The sequence below is a fragment of the Bidens hawaiensis genome, unplaced genomic scaffold (genome assembly GCF_021521415.1).
Source record: "Bidens hawaiensis isolate Kalapana, Puna unplaced genomic scaffold, B.hawaiensis_p1.1 tig00003506_1, whole genome shotgun sequence".
NCBI classification, from domain to species: domain Eukaryota; kingdom Viridiplantae; phylum Streptophyta; class Magnoliopsida; order Asterales; family Asteraceae; genus Bidens; species Bidens hawaiensis.
Window position 1 is genome coordinate 943,122 of NW_027491197.1, and position 24,075 is coordinate 967,196.

A 24,075-nucleotide genomic window follows, 5' to 3' on the forward strand; every position below is an offset into this window, starting at 1 on the left:
TACATATGCGTATATTACGTAACTAAAGATTAAATAAAATTATACATATGTGTATAATACGACGTTTTTTTTATTTTTTATTTATTTATTTTTAATGAAACCGGAATGAAATATAAGAATTTTGGTTCTTTTACTTTTTTAAAATTTTTGTTATTTTTTGTTTTATGAATTTTTTAAATATTTTTTAAAGGTGTTTTTAGTGGTCCAAAATGGTTCTCAAAGTTCTCAATTTGCAAAGGGTTCTCTTAGGATCCTTACCATATATATATATATATATATATATATATATATATGTGATATATTTGGTAACAAGTTTTTAGGAGCTTTTAGATTTAAGTTTTTAATAAAAAAAACTCATACTCAATAAAAACTTTTGTTTGATCCATATTTAAACGCTCTTAGTAGTAGCGTTTAAAAAAATTTACAAGTTTTTAGTATTTAAAATTACTTAAATAACCTTTTAACATATATATATATTTAGTATTATGTTTTTTTAGTTATGTTCATTTTGGTCATTTTATACATCTATACTATATATAATATTATTTTTTAGAAAATAGTTACAACTACAAGCTTGGTTTTGTTAATTTATATAATAGTTACATATTTAACTTTTATTCAAAACTAACTATTCTCGCGACTTTTTAAGGGCCATAATTTTTTTACATGTTAATTTAAAAAAAACATCAAAAAAACAAACGTTTTATTCTCTTTAATTTGACTATGTTATTGCAATAATTTATTTAACTTTAAAAAATTAATATATTACGTGATTACCAATTAAAAGTTCCAGATACTCTACTAAACACCTAAATATCTAAAAAGTTACAGCTACCAATTTTCAGCCTATTAGTCCCTAGCTTTCGTTCACCAGTTAGTTTTGTAAAATATACCCATAGTATTTAACAGGTATAATAAAGCTTGAAATAAGTGAAGTATTCGGTCGCCTAATTGACTATGTATAACCATTAAAACAAAATAAAGAAATATATTATACCTCCTATAAATTTCTAGCTCTTCATACTAAACATGATAGCAAAATTCATATACTTATAAATCAATTTGGTACCCTATATTCTATAGACAAAAAATAATAATTCCCACTTGTCTTATTATATATTATAGAAAAATGACACAAATTGAAATCACCATAAATTAAGTGAAAGGAAAACGTCAATCCGTGACTCACAAAACATATGGATATACGGATATACATTAATTAATTTATAGGCAGTCTATATCATAGTTGCCAAATTAATAGTTCATGTGCTTAGCTACACAACATGATATTCATATATCCTTGTTTTTGGCCAACGCATACTCTCGTGATCTCAACTCATTTTTCATATTATTGTTATTGTTATTGTGGCCCTCAAAAAACACCCATGATTTGAGTTACACACAACTCTAGCTTTCCCACTTCCACAATCTCCATGGCAGCAGCAGAACTCTGTGATTTGCAGGTCCATATTAATGGCCAACATACATTCTATATCCACGAGGTACCACTTCTCATTACTTCTTCTTCTTATTGTTTCATTTATGAGGTCAGCTATATACACACCTCGTTTGACATCTAATTCCACACTGTTTCAAATAACTTTCAAAGTTTGATCTTTTTGGTCAGATGAGTGTTTTGTGGACGGCCATTTAATGGTGGAGATAAGATGAGGGGAGTGTAGTTATAGCTTGACTGGTTTCAGTTTACCATGTCAGCTATACACACCGTCTGACATCTAATCCCACACTGGTTCAAATGGCTGTTTTGACTAATAATTTCGGAGTTTGATCTTTTTAGTAAAAACGGTTGTCTGAGTATTTTGTGGGCGGCCGTTTGATAGTGTGAAATCAGATGGGAGTGGTGTAGCTATAGAATAGAATGGCGCAGTGTTTCTTGAAAACTAATTATGTTTTTTTTTGCAGAAAACAATATCAAGATACTCAGGGAAGTTAAGGAAGCTGATCAAGAAAGAAAAGAAACGAACCCAGATCAGGAAAACCGGAATCGAGATCAACGATTTCCCGGGTGGGTCAGACGGGTTTGAATTAGTTTCAAGATTCTGCTACAACAATGGCGAAATAAATATTACACTCACAAACGTCTCACTTCTTCATTGTTGTGCTATTTACCTAGCCATGAGCGACACCCTCCTACCGAAAACAACCCATCTTTTCGACCGAATATCCTACTGGTCCTTCACGGACGTCCGTGACTGTCTCAAAAGTTGCACACCATTCATTCAATATGCAGACTCTTTCGGTCTCATAGAAAAGCTTATATCTAATCTTATTATCAAAATAACCCAAAACTCGGATTCGGCCACTTTATTTCATTCGTCGTCCTCGTCCTCGTCCTCGTCTCCGGACAGCACGGTGAAGTCCGGGACGTTGTTAAGATTGTCATCATGTTCATCTTCCAAAGGTTTACGGTGGTATGATGATATGACAACTTTGCCCCCTTTTATTATAGAAAGGTTTGTAAAAGCCTTAGGTGGTTATGGGAATGATAACAATAGCTTAACCCTCACAAGATTCCTCCTGCATTACCTAAAAACCGCGTCTCAGTCGAAAACACAAGCGTTTTCGAAGAGTGAGTATGGCGGCCTTGCGGATACCGCGGTCTATGGGGTGATATTAATGGGAAAGAGTGCATTTTCTTGTAGAGGGTTGTTTTGGGTGTTAAGGATTGTGTCAAGTTTTGGGTTGAGTAGAGAATGTAGAGGTGGGTTGGAGAGGTTGATTGGTGGGATGCTTGATCAAGCAAAAGTGGATGATTTGCTAGTGAGTAATAATGGGTCAAGTGGTGTGTATGATGTGAATCTTGTTTTGAGGTTGATAAGAGAGAGTAATAAAGTTGAGGGGGTGTATTTGGAAAGAATGAAGAAGGTTGGGGGGTTGGTTGATAAATACTTGGGGGAGATTGCACCAGATCAAAGCTTGAAGATATCAAAGTTTTTAGGGGTTGCTGAGAGTTTGCCAGATTGTGCAAGAGATTGCTTTGATGGGGTCTACAAAGCCATTGATATATATCTTGAGGTAAATGTTAATTACTTTTAAAAACTTTTAAAATGATAGAAATACGGTTTTATCAGAGTTACTAATAAGCAACGATCAAAGGGTTTCTAGCGTAGTGGTAGCAAAGTCTGAATATATTTATGTTACTCTCTAAGTTAGCAATAAACATCATAAAATGTTTTCATCTGATTTAGTATTAAAATTTTGTGGTCTATAAAATAACATTAGCTTATGGAAGCCCTACTTATATAGCCATGTTTGAAAAAAATGGGAAAATAAAGATTTTAAAACTCGAGGGAAAACCATGGACCGAATATAAGGAGCATAGAGACAAAACATAAACTACAAACAAGAGAGGTGACAAGATATATAGTTATTTCCCTTTTTATACGTAGTTCTAATGCCTTTCACTTTTTAACCGACTCTAGATGTTTGATAAATAATCCACTAGATTACATGTCATATATGCATGGAGAGACTCGTTTAATATATGACTAGTTGCTAATTGGGCGATGGGTATGGATTCGTGATTAATCAGATTAAAATATTTTTATGTAAATTTTTTCAAATATATATATATCTATACACCAAATTTTATTTATAGTTTTTTCAATTTTAACTGATTTTGATCAACTAGCTATTAATCGGTAACTAGTCGGTGAGGTATCAACTAGTATAACGTATCTGGTTATCATAATTATTTATAGATGTGTGATTTTTATTTTTTTGTATTCATAAAAAGATAAGTATATATAAATGCTTGAAATTTATAATGTACCGTCTAGAAATATATTGACCCTAACATATTTTTCTAATATAAATTTAATATATAATTTATGGTTTTCTTTAATCTATCATTTTATTCTGTAGGGGTGGCATTATGCCATTATTGTCATTTGGCCTTTTCTTGTTCATACAATATGTACAAAAATACTAAAAGACTGTGGGCTCAAGAGTAATTAGGGATTATATTAATTTAGTGTACATTTTTAATTTATTTATTACTAATTAAAGATGTTTCAAGGGATATAAAGGTAATTAGCCAGCCATGAACAGTCAGTCCGTCACGGACGGCTGAAGCCCCGACACCTCGAGCTACGTGTGTAGTGGCTGAGCAAGTGTTTGGAATGTACTTTCAACTAGTATTATTTTATATGTGTTTTCATAAATAATCTTATATTTCACTTTCAATTATTTTATATATGTTTTTATAAATAATCTTATATTTCACTTTCAATTATATATTTTTTTTCCATCAAAAGTTAATATATTAGTACTTGTGGTGAATATTAAATAGTTATTTTCATAACAAAATGTCACATACTAAAAAAACATCCTTAATTACATGAATAAACCTTGATTTTAATAACTAAGCAATTATCTTTAAATATGGTGTTGTAAATTTAGGTGTGTAAACGAGCCAAGCTGCGAGCGAGCTATTCGAGATCGGCTCGTAAAAATATCAAATTGAGTTTAAACGAGCTCGAGTCCGAGCTTCACTTATCGAGTTTTAGCCAGCTAGTGAGGCTTAACAAGCCAATTACTTATTTAAATTATATTAATTACTAATTATTATATATAAAACCATGATAAAAATAACTATATATTTATAATTATAATTATAATTATAATATTGTATTGTAAATATATATATAAATTAATTAATAATAAACGAGTCGAGCACAAGCTTGAAAACTACTCACAACTTGAGCTCGAGTTATTTGTAAGTTAAACAAGTCGGGCTTGAGCCTAGTTGAGCTCGGGCTCAGATCGGCTCGTTTACACCCGTAGTTGCAATTGTTGTATTATGTTAAAATCAAATGTATCTTGAATATATATAAACGAAACCTCCCTATTTTCTCTCAAGCCACCAGATTGTTTTATTTGTAAATTGTGGTTTCTTATGCATTTGACCCGAATTCACGGGTATGGGTTTCACCAAACCCAGGTAGTCATTAAACGGATTATAACATCTCATTGTATTAAAAATTAATTTCACCAAATATTTGATATGAAAATCCTATAAAATAGGAATATACTAAAAATTAATATCCAATTTTTTTTAAAAAGATATTATTTATAACTATGAAACAATTTTATAGTAAAAGAAAAAAGCGGTCATGGGTTTCATCAAACCCAGATAACTTTTAAACATGTTATAACATCTCATTTATTTATGAAACCCTTTGATCATCAAACTCTAAGTATATTATATTATCCTTATGGTAAATAAAATTAAAATACAAAAATATACAAATAATAGAAACGTACAATTTAAAACAAATTCCGTAATCTAACCATAATTTAATTTCTCAATATGGATTTAGTTACACGATTTTTTTTCTTTTAAGTTTAACTTGAATGAAAATTTTCACAAAATAATATCCAAATTATAACAAATTAACATAAACGAATAAATATACAAATTAAATAGATAATTCATTCAATGTTGCATTAAAAAATGAACACAACGCAACATAAATTAATCAAAATAGGTTCAAGTATATTATTAAATTAAAATCTTACAATAAATAAACTAAAATCCAAGAAATACATTCACAATATTAGAAACGAAAAATTTAAACAATCCCCGTAATACGGAAGATAAAAACTAGTTAATAATAATTATAACTGTCTTGCTAAAGTTTACCATTTTGCATTAAAACGTAGTTATTTGAGAAAAAATAATAATAATACGAAGAAGAAGAAATAAATTATAGGAACGTGAATTGTGAGAAAGGAATCAAAAAAGGATTCTGTAACTGGGTGTTTGTGTGACAGTTTTGTCTGTCAATTAGTAAATGGCCGAAGAATCCAGTGGACAGCCACATGAATACATGATCTCTCCACACACACTACTTTTTAACCCGACATTGATTTCTAGTTTCTACCACGTACACCCCATTTAAATTATTTTATCTCATTAAATTGATAGTTTGATGCAAGTATATGAGTACTTTCCGTAGGAGCTTGGCTTGGTTCATTCTAAAAACTGTTTTGGGCTCTACATCGAAAACTCGAGCTTAATATGTTAATTGTTTTTCACGTACCGATTCAACTCGACTATACTCATTATTATTTACCATATATTTAATTATACGCATATGTAACTATTATAATAATAAAAATATAATTATACTTATAAATTAATTAAATATATAACAAAATATATAACTTTTGAGTTATTTTTTGGAAAAATGATTTTTGATAACCAACTATGACACACATTGCCGATTAATCCATACTATCAATTTGAATGATGGCGGTGTTAAACGAGAAGATATTTAAGGGCGATTCAGTAAATCTCATGGGGTGGCTTGGAGGAGATTTAAATAATAATTCGTTTATTATTTATTAATAAGTTTGTCTTATTTTTATTAAGTTAGTCTTATCCTAAAACCCATTTGAGTTAGATTCAAAGTATGTATGAGTTTGAGTAGGACTATGCCAAAGGATATCTATATAAGCCTTTGGTATTTGATGTTATCATTAAGTTTTTAGTTCGTCTTTCCTAATAAAAACAATTGAAGGTTTTTGTGTGTGCAATTTGGAATAGTGCAGCCCAACTAGAAGTTTGTTCTCTGTTTTGTTTTTGTTTGACTAAAGCAACAGTGGGATATTATTTGAATTGTGAATAACAAAGTCAAGAAGTAGTATTATTTGTTTCTTTGCTGTACGTACAGCAATAAGAAGAAGAAGTAATACTTGGTTTTTTTGTGCTGCAAACTAATCAAGATAAGTTCTTGATTTGCATCAGTTTGTTTTTCGGCTCCACTTAGATTCAACAAGTGGTATCAGAGCCGGTCACCGAACGTCAGTACGTAATCGAGTTTAGTCGATCGAAGTGGTGAGAAAAGAAGCCGATGAAGAAGGAAATGATGGCCGATACGTCGTTTGTCGCCGGAATCAAGCGTTTGAACCAAACTAATTACCGGGTTTGGTCGACATGTGTTATGTCATACCTTCAAGGTCAGGACCTTTGGGAGGTAACCAACGGAACCGAAACGCAGGTGCCAAGAAACGACACTGGAGGTGCCATCGGGAAGTGGCGAGTAAAGTCGGGAGAGCGTTGTTCGTGTTAAAAACAACAGTCGAAGAGGAGTTGTTAGATCACTTTCAAGAATCCGAAACACCGAAGCATGCATGGGATATTCTTGAACGACTATTCATGAAGAAAAACGACACCCGATTACAACTTCTTGAAAACGAATTGCTTTCGGTTACTAAAAAAAATATGACGATTCCAAAGTACTTCCGTAAAGTGAAATCGCTTTGTCGCGAGATTGCCGATTTAGATCAGCAATCAAGGATCGGAGACCCGAGGATGAAACGGATTATTATTCACGGGTTGAGGCCGGAATTTCAGTCGTTTGTCGCTGCTGTTCAAGGTTGGCCGACTCAACCGTCACTCTCGGAATTTGAAAATTTATTATCCGAACAGGAATCTTTAGCCAAACAGATGGTTTGTGTGTCGGTCTCCGCTGTACCGAAGCAAGAAAACGAGGCTTTGTTTGCGGGCAAAGGAAAAGGAAAGTTCAAACCCAACCACAGTTACAACAAAAAGAAACCGTGGGATCGATCGAACAACTTCAACAAAGGGAATAAACCCGAGGAACAAAACCAACAGGAAGGAAGTGTTGATCGAAAGAATTGGAACCACAATAAAAGGGGTAAACGTCTGTCGTTTAAAACGTTTGTGTTATAATTGTGGCATGCGAGGACACATCGCAAAGTATTGTACAGCGAGTGCAACTGAAGAAGGAAACGTCGCGACAACGCAAAATCGAACTGAAGAGCCTTGGGATGCCGAGGCTCATTATGCCGGAATTGAAGAAGTTCATGCGTTAATGGTTACGGTGAAACCCGCTTTAAATTTGTTAAATGATTAGATTGTTGATTCGGGTTGTTCGAATCACCTAACGGGTGAAAAAGAGCGGTTAAAGGACACGGTTAAGTACGAGGGTAATCAGGTGGTAGTTATAGCTGATGATTCGCGACACGGCATAGCTCATATTGGTGAGGTTGATCTCTCATCAGATTCCAAGAAAAGTGGTTTTGTTCTTGAAAACGTGTTTCATGTTCCCGGTATGAAAAAGAACCTGTTGTCGGTTCCTCAAATCACTGACACCGGACGATATGTTCTGTTCGGGCCAAACGAGGTGAGTATTTTTGATAAGTTCGAAACTAAATCCATACCGGTGATTCAAGGGAGAAAGAAAGACTCGGTTTATGTATTGTCTGCCGGGACTTCGTATGTGAATAAGGTGAAAAAGAATCTAAACGCAGATATGTGGCATCAACGTTTAAGCCACGTCGGGTATGATAAACTTCATTTAATCGTGAAAAAGAAGTTGGTGGCGGAATACCCGAACTCGAAGTAAAAACGGATGTGGTGTGTGGCGGTTGTCAGTTTGGAAAGGCTCATAAGCAACCGTTTGAGAACTCTAGTTATCGAGCTAAAGCCCCTCTCGAGCTAGTTCATATCGATGTGTTCGGTCCGGTGAAACAACCGTCAATTAAAGGTATGAGTTATATGATATCATTTATTGATGATTATTCGAAATATTTGTGGGTATATTTCATGAAAGAGAAATCCGAGGCGTTTGAACATTTCAAAGATTTCAAGTTAGAAGCCGAACGGGATCTAAAGAGGAGCATCGAGTGTCTTCGTTCCGATAACGGAGGCGAATATACATCCCGTGAATTTTCTTTGTTTCTAAAAGAAAATAGAATTAAATGCCAACTAACGTGTTCTAATACTCCCGAGCAAAATGGGGTTTCAGAGAGAAAGAATCGCACTCTAACCGACATGATCGGAAGCATGATGCACAACAAAAATGTACCGGGGAGATTTTGGGTGGTGGCAATGTGTACCGATGCGTTTATAAGTAACCGATTGCCACAACAAGGAATGGGCTACGAGTCACTATACGAGAAGATGTTCAAAATCCAACCGAATGTTAGTTACTTTCGAGTCTTTGGATGCTTGTGTTACGTGTTCATCCCGGGTCATCTCAGACACAAGTTGGAGAAAAAGGCAACGAGATGTATTTTTGTTGGTTACAATAATAAAAAGAAAGGGTGGCGATGTTGTGAGCCTAGTACCGGGCGAATTTATGTGTCTCGGGACGTAATATTTGATGAAAACTTATCATGGTGGTCACCAAGTAAGGAAGTCTTACCCGACACACATGACTTACAAAAAGAGTATGATGAGTATGTTACGGTTCAGTTTGGTGGCAACGATCTAGAAGAAGAATCTGAACAAAAACTTAACACCGAACCTGTTTCAGGAACACGAAACAGGCCACGTTCTGATCCATGGCGAACCGGGTCGTTAGTTAGTCAAACGAACGGTCAAACCAGCACCTCAGCTGTACCAGTTAATACCGAAGGTGATGTACTGGCTGTCCGGAGGTCCGAACGGGTTAGTAAACAGAACCCGAGGTATGCAAACGTCGCGTTACTTGTTAGTCAAGAAACTGAACGTGAACCCGAAACCGTAGAGCAGGCTCTACGGGATCCTAAGTGGATGGAAGCCATGAAGCAAAAGTTAGATGCTTTAGCCAGTAACGAGACCTGGCATCTTGTTCCGAAGCCGGGTGATGTAAAACCGATTTCGTGTAAGTGGGTTTTTAAAATTAAAAGGCGAGCCGACGGGTAGATAGAAAGATATAAGGCTCGACTAGTCGCACGGGGTTTTTCACAAGAGTATGGGATCGATTATGAGGATACGTTTAGTCCCGTAGCTAAACTCGTTTCGGTTTGAGTAATTTTAGCTATTGCCGCGTGCAAAGGTTGGGATTTATGGCAAATGGATGTTAGTAATGCGTTTTTGTATGGCGATTTGGATCGTATAATATACATGGATCAGCCGGGAGGTTTTGTAAGTCAAACTTTTCCTAATTATGTTTGTCAGTTAAAGAAAGCAATTTATGGACTAAAACAGTCACCGCGGGCCTGGTTCGGTAAGATCGATGAGTTTTTAAACTCAATGGATTTGTTCCTACAATAGCTGTCACACCCCGAACAAAGGCGGCGGAACATGCCGGGGTGCAACGATTGCTCATAAGCGCATGACACTATTTAAAGCGACAATATTTAACAAACTCATTTCATTTCACAACATCGAAAATGTCACATAACCAAATATTCATAACTCAAATACAACAAAATATAACAAAATATAGCAAATCAAATATTGTTCATTTTTGCTAATATCCTAACGGTATTTGTGATGTTTTCTTCACCGAACTCCATAATCAACCTAGATGCAAACCTGTAACATTTCATAAAATAAAGTTTATCAACACAAAGGTTGGTGAGCAATTCATAAGTTTGAACAATAGATATATAGTATGAAAAGCCACAAAACTAGTATACAAAACCATAAATAATAGCTATAAACTTGGATAAATAGTTATTGCTAACAAGTTAGCGACACCCAACTATAAGGGGTTGCCAAATAGTTTAGGATTTTATAGTTATCGTTAATTGCATTACGTTAACGACACCTTGCCATGAGGGGTTGCCAAATGGTCTAGGATTTATAGTTCCACCATCCAAAAGCGATAAACACATAGTCAAATAAGCATAGAACACCAAATCGAGCAATTATTCAAGTAAGGTATACAACAACGTTTGTGGTTTAAGACCCAAGTATAAAACATTTAGTTTAAATAAGTTGAAATGTCACCCCCAAAATAAAAGATAGAAAACGGGGTATGAAGCTACTCACGTTCAAGTAATAAATTTGAAAGATTGATTATTTGGAGATTTGCCGGAACGACGAGTTTAACGTATGAAGCCTAAATAAAAGAAAGTCTTGGATTTAGAAAGGTTGTCTTGAAGATCTTTAAATAAAATAATTGTTGCAAAAACTAATCAATTAAAGTTCAAGGTTTAAAATGTAACTATTTAAGAATTTATAATAATAACCCTTTTTAAAAATGTAAGTTTGCTCAAAACCGGGTTAAAGTATCTAACCTTAATATTTACTTAACCAATGTTAAGTAATAAGGTGGAGAAAATGCTAAAATGCAAGTTCCATTAGGCTAAAGATACACACTTGTGTGTCTTATGCGAGTGTTCGGGTTGTCGGTTCGGGTCTTGACAAATGGTCGAACCCAAAGTCAACTTTCCAAAATATTAATTGTTATGAGATAACTCATTAAAACATACTAACACTTAACCAAGTACGTAGATCTATTGTTTAGAACTAACAACGCACGTTAAGCGAGTGTTCGGTTTTGTCGGTCCAAACTATGTTATGAGATCAAGTTGGATCCAACTATTCCAAGTACTTAAGAAAAATAATTAAAATCAGTTTGTAAACTATTTTTTAAAGAAATATACAAGTCTTGATAACTAAAAACACACTTGTGTGTCTTATGCGAGTAAAAGTCGGTATAGTTCGGTCTCCATCTCACAAATAGTTCATAGATGGTTTCTACATGCCCAAATATCATAGAACTTGTATATTGGTTTATAAATGAAGAAAACTTAAATTTTACAACAAAAAAAGTTAACTACAAGTCTTTTAAGCAAAAGTTTCGGTTTAGTTCGGTTTCCATCTCCCAACGAGTTCATAGATGGATTCCATATGCTTAATATCAAAGAACTTGTAAAAATGATTTTTGAAACTCAAATCTAGCAATAAACATGTTTAAACAACTATTTTAACAAAACTAGTAAACAAAAGTTCGGTTTCCGGTTTGGACTAGTTTCGGTTAAACCGAGGTTAGTCTTATACAAACCCACACCATGGAACTTGTAAATAAGATGAACAAACTAAAGGGTTAGAAGTTAGTCATAAGTGATATGTATAATAAGTTATGTGCGTGTAAATATATATCAAGAACACGAAGTCCTCCATGAAGCCTTGCCTTATGACATTCGAAACTTAACCAACCAAAGTCGGTGAAGTAACAAATAAAGGAAACAAGGGGCGTGTATTATATATATGTTGTACCACCATATTCAAGAGTTAGTAATGTTAGATGAACAAGTTAGAATGAAAGACTATAGTTAGTTTGACTTGAGAAGTCAAAACTTCAAAAATACATAAGAAATAACAACCTTGAATCTATGGAGTTTGAGAGAGTTTTTTGGAGATGTAGCAAGAGTAAAATGAAGAAGATGGGTGTGTATATATAGGGAAGGAGTGAAGGGTTGAGTATAAAGATTCTTTTATGGTTTGCATAAAAATGGGTATGTTTAAATGGTCAAACAATGCATAATATAAAAAAAACAATATTTTATATATTTTAAATGACAAGATCCAATATTTTATATATTTGAAATGTTCGGGTTACAAACGGGTCGGGTTTACATAACAAAAGTGACCCGAAATTGACGAATGTCACAGTATTCCCTACTTTAGGAAATTTCGTCCCGAAATTAAGATGAAGACGACGATGCAAACAAATGTGGATACTTCTCTTTCATTGCGTCTTGTCGCTCCCAAGTAAACTCCGCGCCACGCCGTGATTCCCAACGAACTTTTACTAACCGAATACGACTACGTTTGGTTTTCTTCTCGTTGCGATCCATAATCTAAACGGGTCGTTCAACCATAATCATAGACTCATCAACATGAACTTCATCGAGGGGTATATGAAGATTACCCTCGGCTAGGCACTTTTTGAGATTCGAAACATGAAATGTCGGATGAACACCGGCAAGTTCTTGCGGTAGTTCAAGTCGATATGCTACTTTCCCAACACGCTCAAGAATTTTAAAAGGACCAACAAAACGAGGAGCTAGTTTACCCTTCTTTCCAAAATGGACTACCCCCTTCCAAGGAGATACTTTTAGAAGGACAAGATCGTCAACATTAAATTCGATCGGTTTTCGCCGTTTGTCGGCGTAACTCTTTTGACGATTTCTAGCGGTTAGGAGATTTTTACGGATTTGATCAATGACGTCGGTGGCTTCTTGGACCATTTCGGGTCCCGTGATTTGAGCTTCACCGATTTTGTTTCAACAAATCGGGGAACGACATTTACGACCGTAAAGAGCTTGAAAAGGAGCCACATCAATGCTAGAGTGGTAGCTATTGTTGTAGGAGAACTCGATGAATGGAAGATGAGAATCCCAATTCCCACCGAAATCAAGAACACATGCTCGTAGCATATCCTCGAGTGTTTGGATTGTACGTTCGGATTGACCGTCCGTTTGAGGATGATAAGCGGTGCTAAGATCGAGACGTGTTCCCAAAGCTTCTTGAAGTGAACGCCAAAAATGAGAGGTAAAACGGGCATCGCGGTCGGAGATGATAGACAATGGCAAACCGTGTCGGCACACGATTTCCCGAACATAGATTTGAGCTAGCTGCTTGACAGAATACTTCTCGCGGATCGGAATGAAATGAGCAGATTTGGTTAATCGATCGATGATCACCCAAATGCTATCGTTTCCTTTTCGGGTTTTGGGTAATTTGGTGATAAAGTCCATAGTAATGTCTTCCCATTTCCAAACGGGAATCGGTGGTTGCTAGAGTAGACCAAAATGTCTTTGATGTTCGGCTTTGACTTTCGAGCAAGTAAGACATTTAGATACAAACAACGCTACGTCCTTTTTCATACCCGGCCACCAAAAGGTAGCACGAAGATCGAAGTACATCTTATTCGCACCGGGATGAACGGAATATTGCGAATTATGAGCTTCGTCGAGAATACAAGTACGAAGGTCATCGCGATCGGGAACCCACAAACGATTGAGAAAATACAAAAGACCATCGGGTTTGGCTTCGAGTTGAAGTTCGGCTCCACATGACATTTCGTCATACATGTTACCTTCCTCAACGGAGGTGCGTTGAGCTTGAAGGATACGAATTTGAAGATCGGTTTGAACAATGACGCTTAGAAGCAGAACGGATTTAACATTAACCTTTCGACTTAGGGCGTCGGCGACAACATTCGCTTTACCGGGGTGGTAGCGAATCTCGCAGTCGTAATCACTAAGTAATTCTGCCCATCGTCGTTGTCTCATGTTGAGATCTTTTTGGTCAAAAATGTGTTGAAGGCTTTTATGATCGGTAAAAACCACACATTTTGTTCTATAAAGGTAATGTCTCCATATTTTGAGAGCGAAAACGACGGCACCAAGTTCGAGATCGTGAGTCGTATAGTTCTTCTCGTTGACCTTAAGTTGCCTTGATGCGTATGCGATGACTTGACCACGTTGCATGAGAACACAACCAAGTCCTTGATGGGATGCATCACAAAATACAACAAAATCGTCGTTTCCATCGGGAAGAGTTAGAATAGGAGCATTGCAAAGCATGTCCTTGAGAGTACAAAAGGCTTCCTCTTGCTTCGAACCCCAATCGAAGGGTTGTCCCTTATGGGTGAGAGAGGTAAGAGGCAAAGAGATCTTGGAAAAATTCTGAATGAAACGCCGATAATATCCGGCCAAACCGAGGAAGGATCGAATTTCCGTGGGAGTCGTTGGAGTTTTCCAATCCTTAACAGCCTCAATTTTAGCAGGATCAACATGAATACCTTTGTCGTTTACGATATGTCCCAAAAATTGAACTTCCTCGAGCTAAAATTCACATTTGGAGAATTTGGCATAAAGTTGTTCGTTTCTAAGGAGCTCGAGAATGGAACGCAAATGATGTTCATGTTCGGCTTTGGATTTAGAGAAGATAAGGATGTCATCAATAAAGACAATAACGAATTTATCAAGAAATGGTTTACAAACGCGGTTCATGAGGTCCATAAACACCGCGGGTGCATTTGTTAACCCGAAGGGCATAACCAAAAATTCGAAATGTCCATATCGAGTACGGAAAGCGGTTTTTGGAATGTTTTCTTCGCGAACACGCAATTGATGATAACCCGATCGAAGATCAATTTTGGAGAAACAAGTTGCGCCTTTAAATTGGTCGAATAAGTCGTCGATACGTGGCAATGGATAACGATTTTTAATAGTAAGTTTGTTGAGTTCTCGATAATCGATGCACATACGAAACGAACCATCCTTCTTTTTCACGACGAGAACAGGAGCGCCCCAAGGAGAAGAGCTTGGACGAATGAAGCCTTTATCGGAAAGTTCTTCGAGTTGGTTTGATAGTTCTTGCATTTCCGACGGGGCTAGACGATAAGGAGCCTTGGCCACGGGCATCGCGCCGGGCACAAGATCAATTTGGAATTCAATTGGACGAACGGGAGGAAGACCGGTAACATCATCGGGAAAGACATCAAGGAAATCACGAACAATAGGAATATCTTGGATCTTCCTTTACTTTTTGTCTTTTGTCACCGAGAGAGCTAAAAACGGAACGTACTTTTGGCGTAAGTACTTTTGCGATTGAGAACACGACATGAGATTTAGCCTTCGAGACGTTGTATTTCCAAAGACCTTAAGAACCTTGCCGTTGACAAGCGGAATGCGAATGAATTTATCAAAACAAACGACTTCGGCACGGTGCAAATACAACCAATCCATGCCTACTATGACATCGAAGCTACCCATTTGCATCGGGATGAGATCGATGGAGAATTTATGCTTAGAAAGAATAAGAGAGCAATCACGGACGACGGAATTGATGGTAATAGAATTGCCATTGGCGACTTCAACAGAGAACGGTCGGGAAAGCTTAGTTCAAGGCATCGCAAGTTTCGACTCAAATTTCAAAGAAATAAAACTTCTATCGGCACCGGTATCAAATAAAATAGAAGCCAAATGATAGTTCACCAAAAACATACCGTTCACAACATCTTTTGCCACTTGAGCTTGATTTGCATTCATCATAAACGCCCGCCCTTGATTACCATGGTTGACTTGATGTGCTTATTGTGGAGGTGGAGGTGGTGCTTGGATTGTTTGGATGGGTTGGATGAGTGGTGCATTGAGTTGGGGAATTTGGGGTTGGTAAGTTTGAACTTGGTAAGCTTGTGTTTGGTAATAAGGTATGGTTACGGTTTGAGCTTGGTTGGCAAAAGATAAACGTGGGCAATTTTGGCGGAAATGGTTGGGATCACCACAATTAAAGCAAGCTCGGGGTTGTTGGGGTTGGTTTGATGGGTATGGTGCATAGCGGTTTTGGGCATTTTGGGGAAAGTTTCTCGGTTGGGTTGGTGGGTTAGGTTGGTTGGGTTGGTTTCGTTGGGTGGATCGGCATGTGTTGGGGAAGTGACCAAATCGATTACAAATGGTACAATGGCGACACGGCGAGTTCGTTGGGTGGTGAAGTTGGCAAGTGTTACATAGTGGGGAGTTACCAATATAAGGTTTTCTGTTTTGGGGAAGAGTTTGGGCTTGTTGTGGTGGTTGAGGTTGGGTGACGGCAAAGTTTCGGTAATTAGTCTTGGGTTTCTTCTTGTTGTTGTTGTTGTGTCGGGAGGAGTTGGAGTAGTTTATAGCTTGTGGTGCGGGTTCAATCTTGGCTTGGGGAGCGGGCTCGGTTTTGGCTTTCTCGATTGTTTTCTTGAGGGTTAGGGTACCCTCCTTCACGTGATTTTCCGATAGCCAACCGGCTAACGTGATGGCTTCCTCAAGGTTCGCGGGTTTGCTACTCATGACTGAGTCCCGGATTTTCATCGGTAAACCCCCAATATATTTGTCAATTTCACGTTCGGTTGGGTGACCAAGTGAGGTACAAGAACGCTTAGCTCGTGGAAACGGAGCGAGTAAGCGGCGTTATCACCACCTTCTTGTTTTAGGTCCCAAAATTCTACCTCAAGCTTTTGGAGCTCGTGTTTAGGACAGAATTTCTTCTTCATCAGCGCCTTGAGCTCGGCCCATGGAAGAGCCATGGACATATCCGTACCTTGGAGGTGCATGACACTACCCCACCAAGTTAGGGCGGTTCCCCTAAACATGCTTGAAGCGAAGTTTGTCTTTTTCGCTTCGGGGCATTCGCTGTGTAAAAACACATTCTCCACAGATTCGAACCACTGCAACAATGTAGTCGCACAGTTGGTTCCATTTAATTCGGACGGGTTGGCACTAGTAAATTGTTTAAGCAGGTAGGATGCGGGTTTGGGCTCAATAGGTGCAACAACGGGTGCGGGTTGGTTTGCTTGTATTTGGGTTATTAGTTCGGGAATCACAGCGGCCATTTGCTTGGCGATGATGGCGGCCATACGTCGAGTGGAGTTCTTGCGCGGTTGGCGTCTTAGCGGAGGCATGCTAAAAAAATTATAAAGAAAATGGGATAAGTTTTTGGGTAAAAAGGAAATAAATACAAAGGTGTATAAAATAAAATAAGATTTCGATTTTTGATTTGTGAATCCTAGAGTTAGTATGGAGAAGATGTTAGTGTTAGATAAAATATAAACCTTTGTTTATAAATAACAAAACCGAAAACAATAGTAAATGGTTTTTTTTTTTGAGAATTTAAAGCTTAAAAATTTGAGATTTTGAGATTTATAGAGTTGGAAAAATCGTGCATGAACCACCATGACTTGATATTCCAACACTAAAAAGTTTTATAAAACAACATATTGGAGTCACAACATGTGTACGAACCACCGAAACTTTTTCATGTTTTCGACTCAAATAACGATAATAACACAATAAATCGAGATACAACGTCATGTCAAAACACTAGTCCACAAAATCACCGTAGTTCTATTGTTTTAACACCGAAAATTAGGATGGCGACCGGAACGCTCGCATTCGACTACTTAAAGTATTGACATTTATAACACGATTTATGGCCTAGAAAACGAGCATTATAACTCAACCATCCCAGGTAAGTAAATCACCTTCGATTCTTGGAATCTTTTTTTCAAATGGTCATTTTATAATTTCTCGTTTCCTATGATGGCTACAAACCCGAAATAAACGCAACCTTTAAGGGATTTGAAACAACGGGATCCAAGTTAATCTTGTAATCCATAAAACACAATGAAAATCTACTTTTTGCATTTTAAGGTAAGGATACCTTGGAAATACTATGAAAGTGTGTGTATATGATCATTTAGGATATTGGTGAATTTTAAACAAGTTAATAAATAAACATGCGATATGAACAATTAGATAGAGTAAACACGTATGAACACACGTATAGGACCCTAAGCATAACAATTCTAGGTCGTTACGTCTAACCAACTATCTTAATTGTCATGGCTCTGATACCAATCTGTCACACCACGGCCAAAGGCGGCGGAACATGCCGGGGTGCAACGATTGCTCATAAGCGCATGACACTATTTAAAGCGACAATATTTAACAAACTCATTTCATTTCACAACATCGAAAATGTCACATAACCAAATATTCATAACTCAAATACAACAAAATATAACAAAATATAGCAAATCAAATATTGTTCATTTTTGCTAATATCCTAACAGTATTTGTGATGTTTTCTTCACCGAACTCCATAATCAACCTAGATGCAAACCTGTAACATTTTATAAAATAAAGTTTATCAACACAAAGGTTGGTGAGCAATTCATAAGTTTGAACAATAGATATATAGTATGAAAAGCCACAAAACTAGTATACAAAACCATAAATAATAGCTATAAACTTGGATAAATAGTTATCGCTAACAAGTTAGCGACACCCAACTATAAGGGGTTGCCAAATAGTTTAGGATTTTATAGTTATCGTTAATTGCATTACGTTAACGACACATTGCCATGAGGGGTTGCCAAATGGTCTAGGATTTATAGTTCAACCATCCAAAAGCGATAAACACATAGTCAAATAAGCATAGAACACCAAATCGAGCAATTATTCAAGTAAGGTATACAACAACGTTTGTGGTTTAAGACCCAAGTATAAAACATTTAGTTTAAATAAGTTGAAATGTCACCCCCAAAATAAAAGATAGAAAACGGGGTATGAAGCTACTCACGTTCAAGTAATAAACTTGAAAGATTGATTATTTGGAGATTTGCCGGAACGACGAGTTTAACGTATGAAGCCTAAATAAAAGAAAGTCTTGGATTTAGAAAGGTTGTCTTGAAGATCTTTAAATAAAATAATTGTTGCAAAAACTAATCAATTAAAGTTCAAGGTTTAAAATGTAACTATTTAAGAATTTATAATAATAACCCTTTTAAAAAATGTAAGTTTGCTCAAAACCGGGTTAAAGTATCTAACCTTAATATTTACTTAACCAATGTTAAGTAATAAGGTGGGGAAAATGCTAAAATGCAAGTTCCATTAGGCTAAAGATACTAAAACGGGTTTTTAACGAGTGTTCGGGTTGTCGGTTCGGGTCTTGACGAATGGTCGAACCCAAAGTCAACTTTCCAAAATATTAATTGTTATGAGATAACTCATTAAAGCATACTAACACTTAACCAAGTACGTAGATCTATTGTTTAGAACTAACAACACACGTTAAGCGAGTGTTCGGTTTTGTCGGTCCAAACTATGTTATGAGATCAAGTTGGATCCAACTATTCCAAGTACTTAAGAAAAATAATTAAAATCAGTTTGTAAACTATTTTTTAAAGAAATATACAAGTCTTGATAACTAAAAACACACTTGTGTGTCTTAAGCGAGTAAAAGTCGGTATAGTTCGGTCTCCATCTCACAAATAGTTCATAGATGGTTTCTACATGCCCAAATATCATAGAACTTGTATATTGGTTTATAAATGAAGAAAACTTAAATTTTACAACAAAAAAAGTTAACTACAAGTCTTTTAAGCAAAAGTTTCAGTTTAGTTCGGTTTCCATCTCCCAACGAGTTCATAGATGGATTCCATATGCTTAATATCAAAGAACTTGTAAAAATGATTTTTGAAACTCAAATCTAGCAATAAACATGTTTAAACAACTATTTTAACAAAACTAGTAAACAAAAGTTCGGTTTCCGGTTTGGACTAGTTTCGGTTAAACCAAGGTTAGTCTTATACAAACCCACACCATGGAACTTGTAAATAAGATGAACAAACTAAAGGGTTAGAAGTTAGTCATAAGTGATATGTATAATAAGTTATGTGCGTGTAAATATATATCAAGAACACGAAGTCCTCCATGAAGCCTTGCCTTATGACATTCGAAACTTAACCAACCAAAGTCGGTGAAGTAACAAATAAAGGAAACAAGGGGTGTGTATTATATATATGTTGTACCACCATATTCAAGAGTTAGTAATGTTAGATGAACAAGTTAGAATGAAAGACTATAGTTAGTTTGACTTGAGAAGTCAAAACTTCAAAAATACATAAGAAATAACAACCTTGAATCTATGGAGTTTGAGAGAGTTTTTTGGAGATGTAGCAAGAGTAAAATGAAGAAGATGGGTGTGTATATATAGGGAAGGAGTGAAGGGTTGGGTATAAAGATTCTTTTATGGTTTGCATAAAAATGGGTATGTTTAAATGGTCAAACAATGCATAATATAAAAAAACAATATTTTATATATTTTATATATTTTAAATGACAAGATCCAATATTTTATATATTTGAAATGTTCGGGTTACAAACGGGTCGGGTTTACATAACAAAAGTGACCCGAAATTGACGAATGTCACAATAGCCGATGCCAGTGTGTTCGTCCGAGCCGAAGGTGACAAAACCGCCGTTGTCCTCGTTTATGTCGACGACTTAATTATAACCAGTGATTTAGTCTACGTGGTGGAGAAGTTAAAAACGAATCTGTGCACTCGTTTTTTCATGAAAGACTTGGGAACATTAAAGCACTTTTTGGGTCTTGAGCTCGAATACGAGAATGATGGGTTTATACTTCACCAAAATCGGTATGTCGTTAATCTTTTGGTGAAATTCGGTATGGAAAGTTGCAAACCGATACGGGTACCCATTGAGCCAAACGGGTCTCTACGAGCCGAAGAAGGAAAAGAGTTGGAAGAAGTAACCATGTATAGGCAAATAATTGGAAGTCTTATTTATTTGACCTTGACTCGACCCGACATTGCGTATGTCGTTGGTGTGCTTAGTAGATTCGTTCAAGCCCCAAGAAAACCGCACCTTAAAGCTGCTCGGTTAGTGTTGCGGTATGTGAAGTCGACTCCAAGTTATGGTGTTAAGTTTAAGAGGGAGTCGAGTATGGAATTAATCGGGTTTTGCGATGCCGATTATGCTAAAGATCCGGAAACGAGACGGTGTACTACCGGGTATGTATTCTTGATTGGTTCATGTGTTGTTACATGGTGTAGCAAAAGGCAGCCTACGGTGTCACTTTCAACTACCGAGGCGGAGTATCGGGCCGCGACTATGGCTGCGCAAGAGTGCGTATGGCTGGTTCGTTTTTTAAACGAGTTAAATCAAGGTAAGAACGAGAAGGTAACCTTGTATGGGGATAACGTGTCTTCAATCTTATTGGCTAAGAATCCCACGTTTCATGCGCATACGAAACATATTGAAGTTCATTATCACTTTATTCGTGAGAAAGTGTTAAATGGAGAAATTGATTTTAAATACGTTAACACGTTGGAGCAAGCTGCTGATATGTTCACGAAGAGTTTGCCAAAGGAGAAGCTAGTGAAGTTTTGTACTCGCTTGGGAATGAAGGAAGCAAATATCGAGAGGGAGTGTTAAACGAGACGATATTTAAGGGCGGTTCGGTAAATCTCATGGGGTGGCTTGGAGGAGATTTAAATAATAATTCGTTTATTATTTATTAATAAGTTTGTCTTATTTTTATTAAGTTAGTCTTATCCTAAAACCTATTTGAGTTAGATTCAAATTATGTATTTGAGTTTGAGTAGGACTAGGCCAAAGGATATCTATATAAGCCTTTGGTATTTGATGTTATCATTAAGTTTTTAGTTCGTCTTTCCTAATAAAAACAACTGAAGGTTTTTGTGTGTGCAATTTGGAATAGTGCAGCCCAACTAGAAGTTTGTTCTCTGTTTTGTTTTTGTTCGACTAAAGCAACAGTGGGATATTATTTGAATTGTGAATAACAAAGTCAAGAAGTAGTATTATTTGTTTCTTTGCTGTACGTACAGCAATAATAAGAAGTAATACTTGGTTTTTTTTGTGCTGCAAACTAATCAAGATAAGTTCTTGATTTGCATCAGTTTGTTTTTCGGCTCCACTTAGATTCAACAGGCGGTCCTAGCTTGTATAATCGTCATTGATTTACATTTGGTTTTGACTCAATTCTGCTTACAACAATGACGATTATGAATGAAAATGGCAAACATACAAGAAAAAATCAGATGTAAACCAAATTTAAATCAATTGTAAATTTCTGATTATTATGCTACCAGGATACCTTAGCAATGAAAGCGAGAGTTAGAACTGTCAGTGGTTAAATTTGTATCATAGATTATTATCGATCATTGAGTCATAGTTTGGATTATTAAAATATAATTTTCCTTTTTATAATGACTTCATGTATCATATTTCATATAAATGATAGGCTCGTTTATTTTGCCAACCAAGTCAAGTTGTATATGTATAGCTCAGACTTGGCTGAGCTTTTAGCGTATTATTATCGGTTTCTAACATTAAGGTGTTTGAATCTGCAGTCACACCCATGCCTGTCATTGGAAGAAAGATCAAGGCTATGTAGGTGCTTAAATTACGAGAAGCTAAGCTTAGAAGCATGCAAAGACTTAGCCAAAAACCCAAGAATCCCACCAAGAATTGCGGTCCAAGCACTTGTTTCACAACATTCCAACATACCAACGGTTTATACAGAAGATAACCATCAAGATTACTCTTACGTAAACGACCATGATCACCAAACTCCATTGACCAAAAGCAGTAGAGAACTCATGGTCCTCTACAACAAAAATGGTGCACATGATCATGTTCACTACGATTCACCGGATCAAAGCTCTAGAAGCAGCTCAAGATATGATCAAGATAAGGATCTACTTGATGATGGTGTGGTGAAACTGAACTTGCAAAGAATGCAATGGAGGGTGGTGGAGTTGGAGAAGGTTTGTAGGGAGATGAAGGGTCAGATGTCTAGAATGGTTAAGGGCGATCGTGTCATGCTCTTGGGTTCGTCTCATGGTAGACCATTGCCAAGATTGTGTTGACGACCCTTTTGAAGCTTTCTGGTTTAAATATGTTTTTTTTTTGTTGGTGTTCAAGCATATAAAAATATGTTGAGTGTGATTTTTATGTATATTGATTGCTTGAAGCCCGGGTTTGATCAATTGTTTTCCATTTGGAGTTGTCGGTTTGATTTCTTGTATATATGCAAGTAAACGGGCAATAAATCTTTTCTTCGGGTTTTCTTAAGTGATTTGGAGTTGTGTATTAACATGTGAATGGTAAGGATTTTAACTGCTTCAAGCATGGTTTATAGAACTTATAGGTAACGGTTGTTAGTTTGTTACCAAAAGGCGGGTAGACTAGTCAAGATGTGTGGTAAATTAGGTATTGAGGGCTACATTGGTGTAGATTTAAAGAGTGCATGAGTTAGTCGTTTTAAAGAAAAATAAAAGAAATGTTAATTAACACCAATGTTAGATACCATTGCTTATTATAAAATATCTAAGGCCGGTGGACCGTCTATGTTTATACACGGGGTTTTGGGGGAAAAAGGAGGGGTGATAATTTCTTAAAAAACATGAATATTATCATGTTTTGAGTTATAATATCTAACTCGTTTAATAAATATGTCGTGTTTGGATTGACATGTTTAACACTTTGACCCGTTCTGTTTAGCATGTTTGATCCATCAATATATTTTACAACCACTTAACATCTTTACAATTTGATTACTACCCGTCAACCCGTTTGACACATTTAGATAAATAGGTCGGGTCAAGTTTACACGATTTTAAGTGTGCCCAAACTAAGTTGATGCTTTTGGCACAAACAAATATATGAGTCGTGCTCAGGTTGAACATTTTAACCCGCAAACCCAATAAGATTCTCGCCCAATGAACAAGTCTGTTCTGTATTATTTGAACGAACTTTTAGATATGTTGAAGAACAAGAAATGATGACCTGTGGTCCACCAATTAGTTTCCTATGTACCAAAGATCATATGTCCCATGTACAGACCTCCAATATTATGAGTTGTCATCTATCACTTAGTTAGTAATGTAAGGACCATTTAAATTTAGGGAGTGTTTGGATAAACATATATATATATATTAATATATATATATATATATATATATATATATATATATATATTAATGTTTGGTTAACTCG

The 24,075-nt window shown here is 36.1% G+C and overlaps 1 protein-coding gene across 1 annotated transcript; it reads left to right on the plus strand.

The window, feature by feature from the left end:
- Positions 1–1,235: 1,235 nt before the first annotated feature.
- On the plus strand, positions 1,236–23,151 carry LOC143623630 (BTB/POZ domain-containing protein At1g50280-like). The gene is made up of 3 exons (XM_077094480.1): positions 1,236–1,502; positions 1,924–3,036; positions 22,428–23,151. The coding sequence occupies exons 1-3, from the start codon at positions 1,434–1,436 to the stop codon at positions 22,944–22,946; spliced, it is 1,701 nt and encodes a 566-aa protein (XP_076950595.1). The 5' UTR covers positions 1,236–1,433; the 3' UTR covers positions 22,947–23,151.
- Positions 23,152–24,075: the final 924 nt, after the last annotated feature.

Bases quoted from the DNA above. Each gene is read 5' to 3' on its own strand.
- LOC143623630 (XM_077094480.1), top strand. From the start codon at position 1,434: ATGGCAGCAGCAGAACTCTGTGATTTGCAGGTCCATATTAATGGCCAA. The intron at 1,503-1,923 runs GTACCACTTCTC...TTTTTTTTGCAG, and splicing joins ATACATTCTATATCCACGAG to AAAACAATATCAAGATACTC. The intron at 3,037-22,427 runs GTAAATGTTAAT...TTGAATCTGCAG, and splicing joins CCATTGATATATATCTTGAG to TCACACCCATGCCTGTCATT.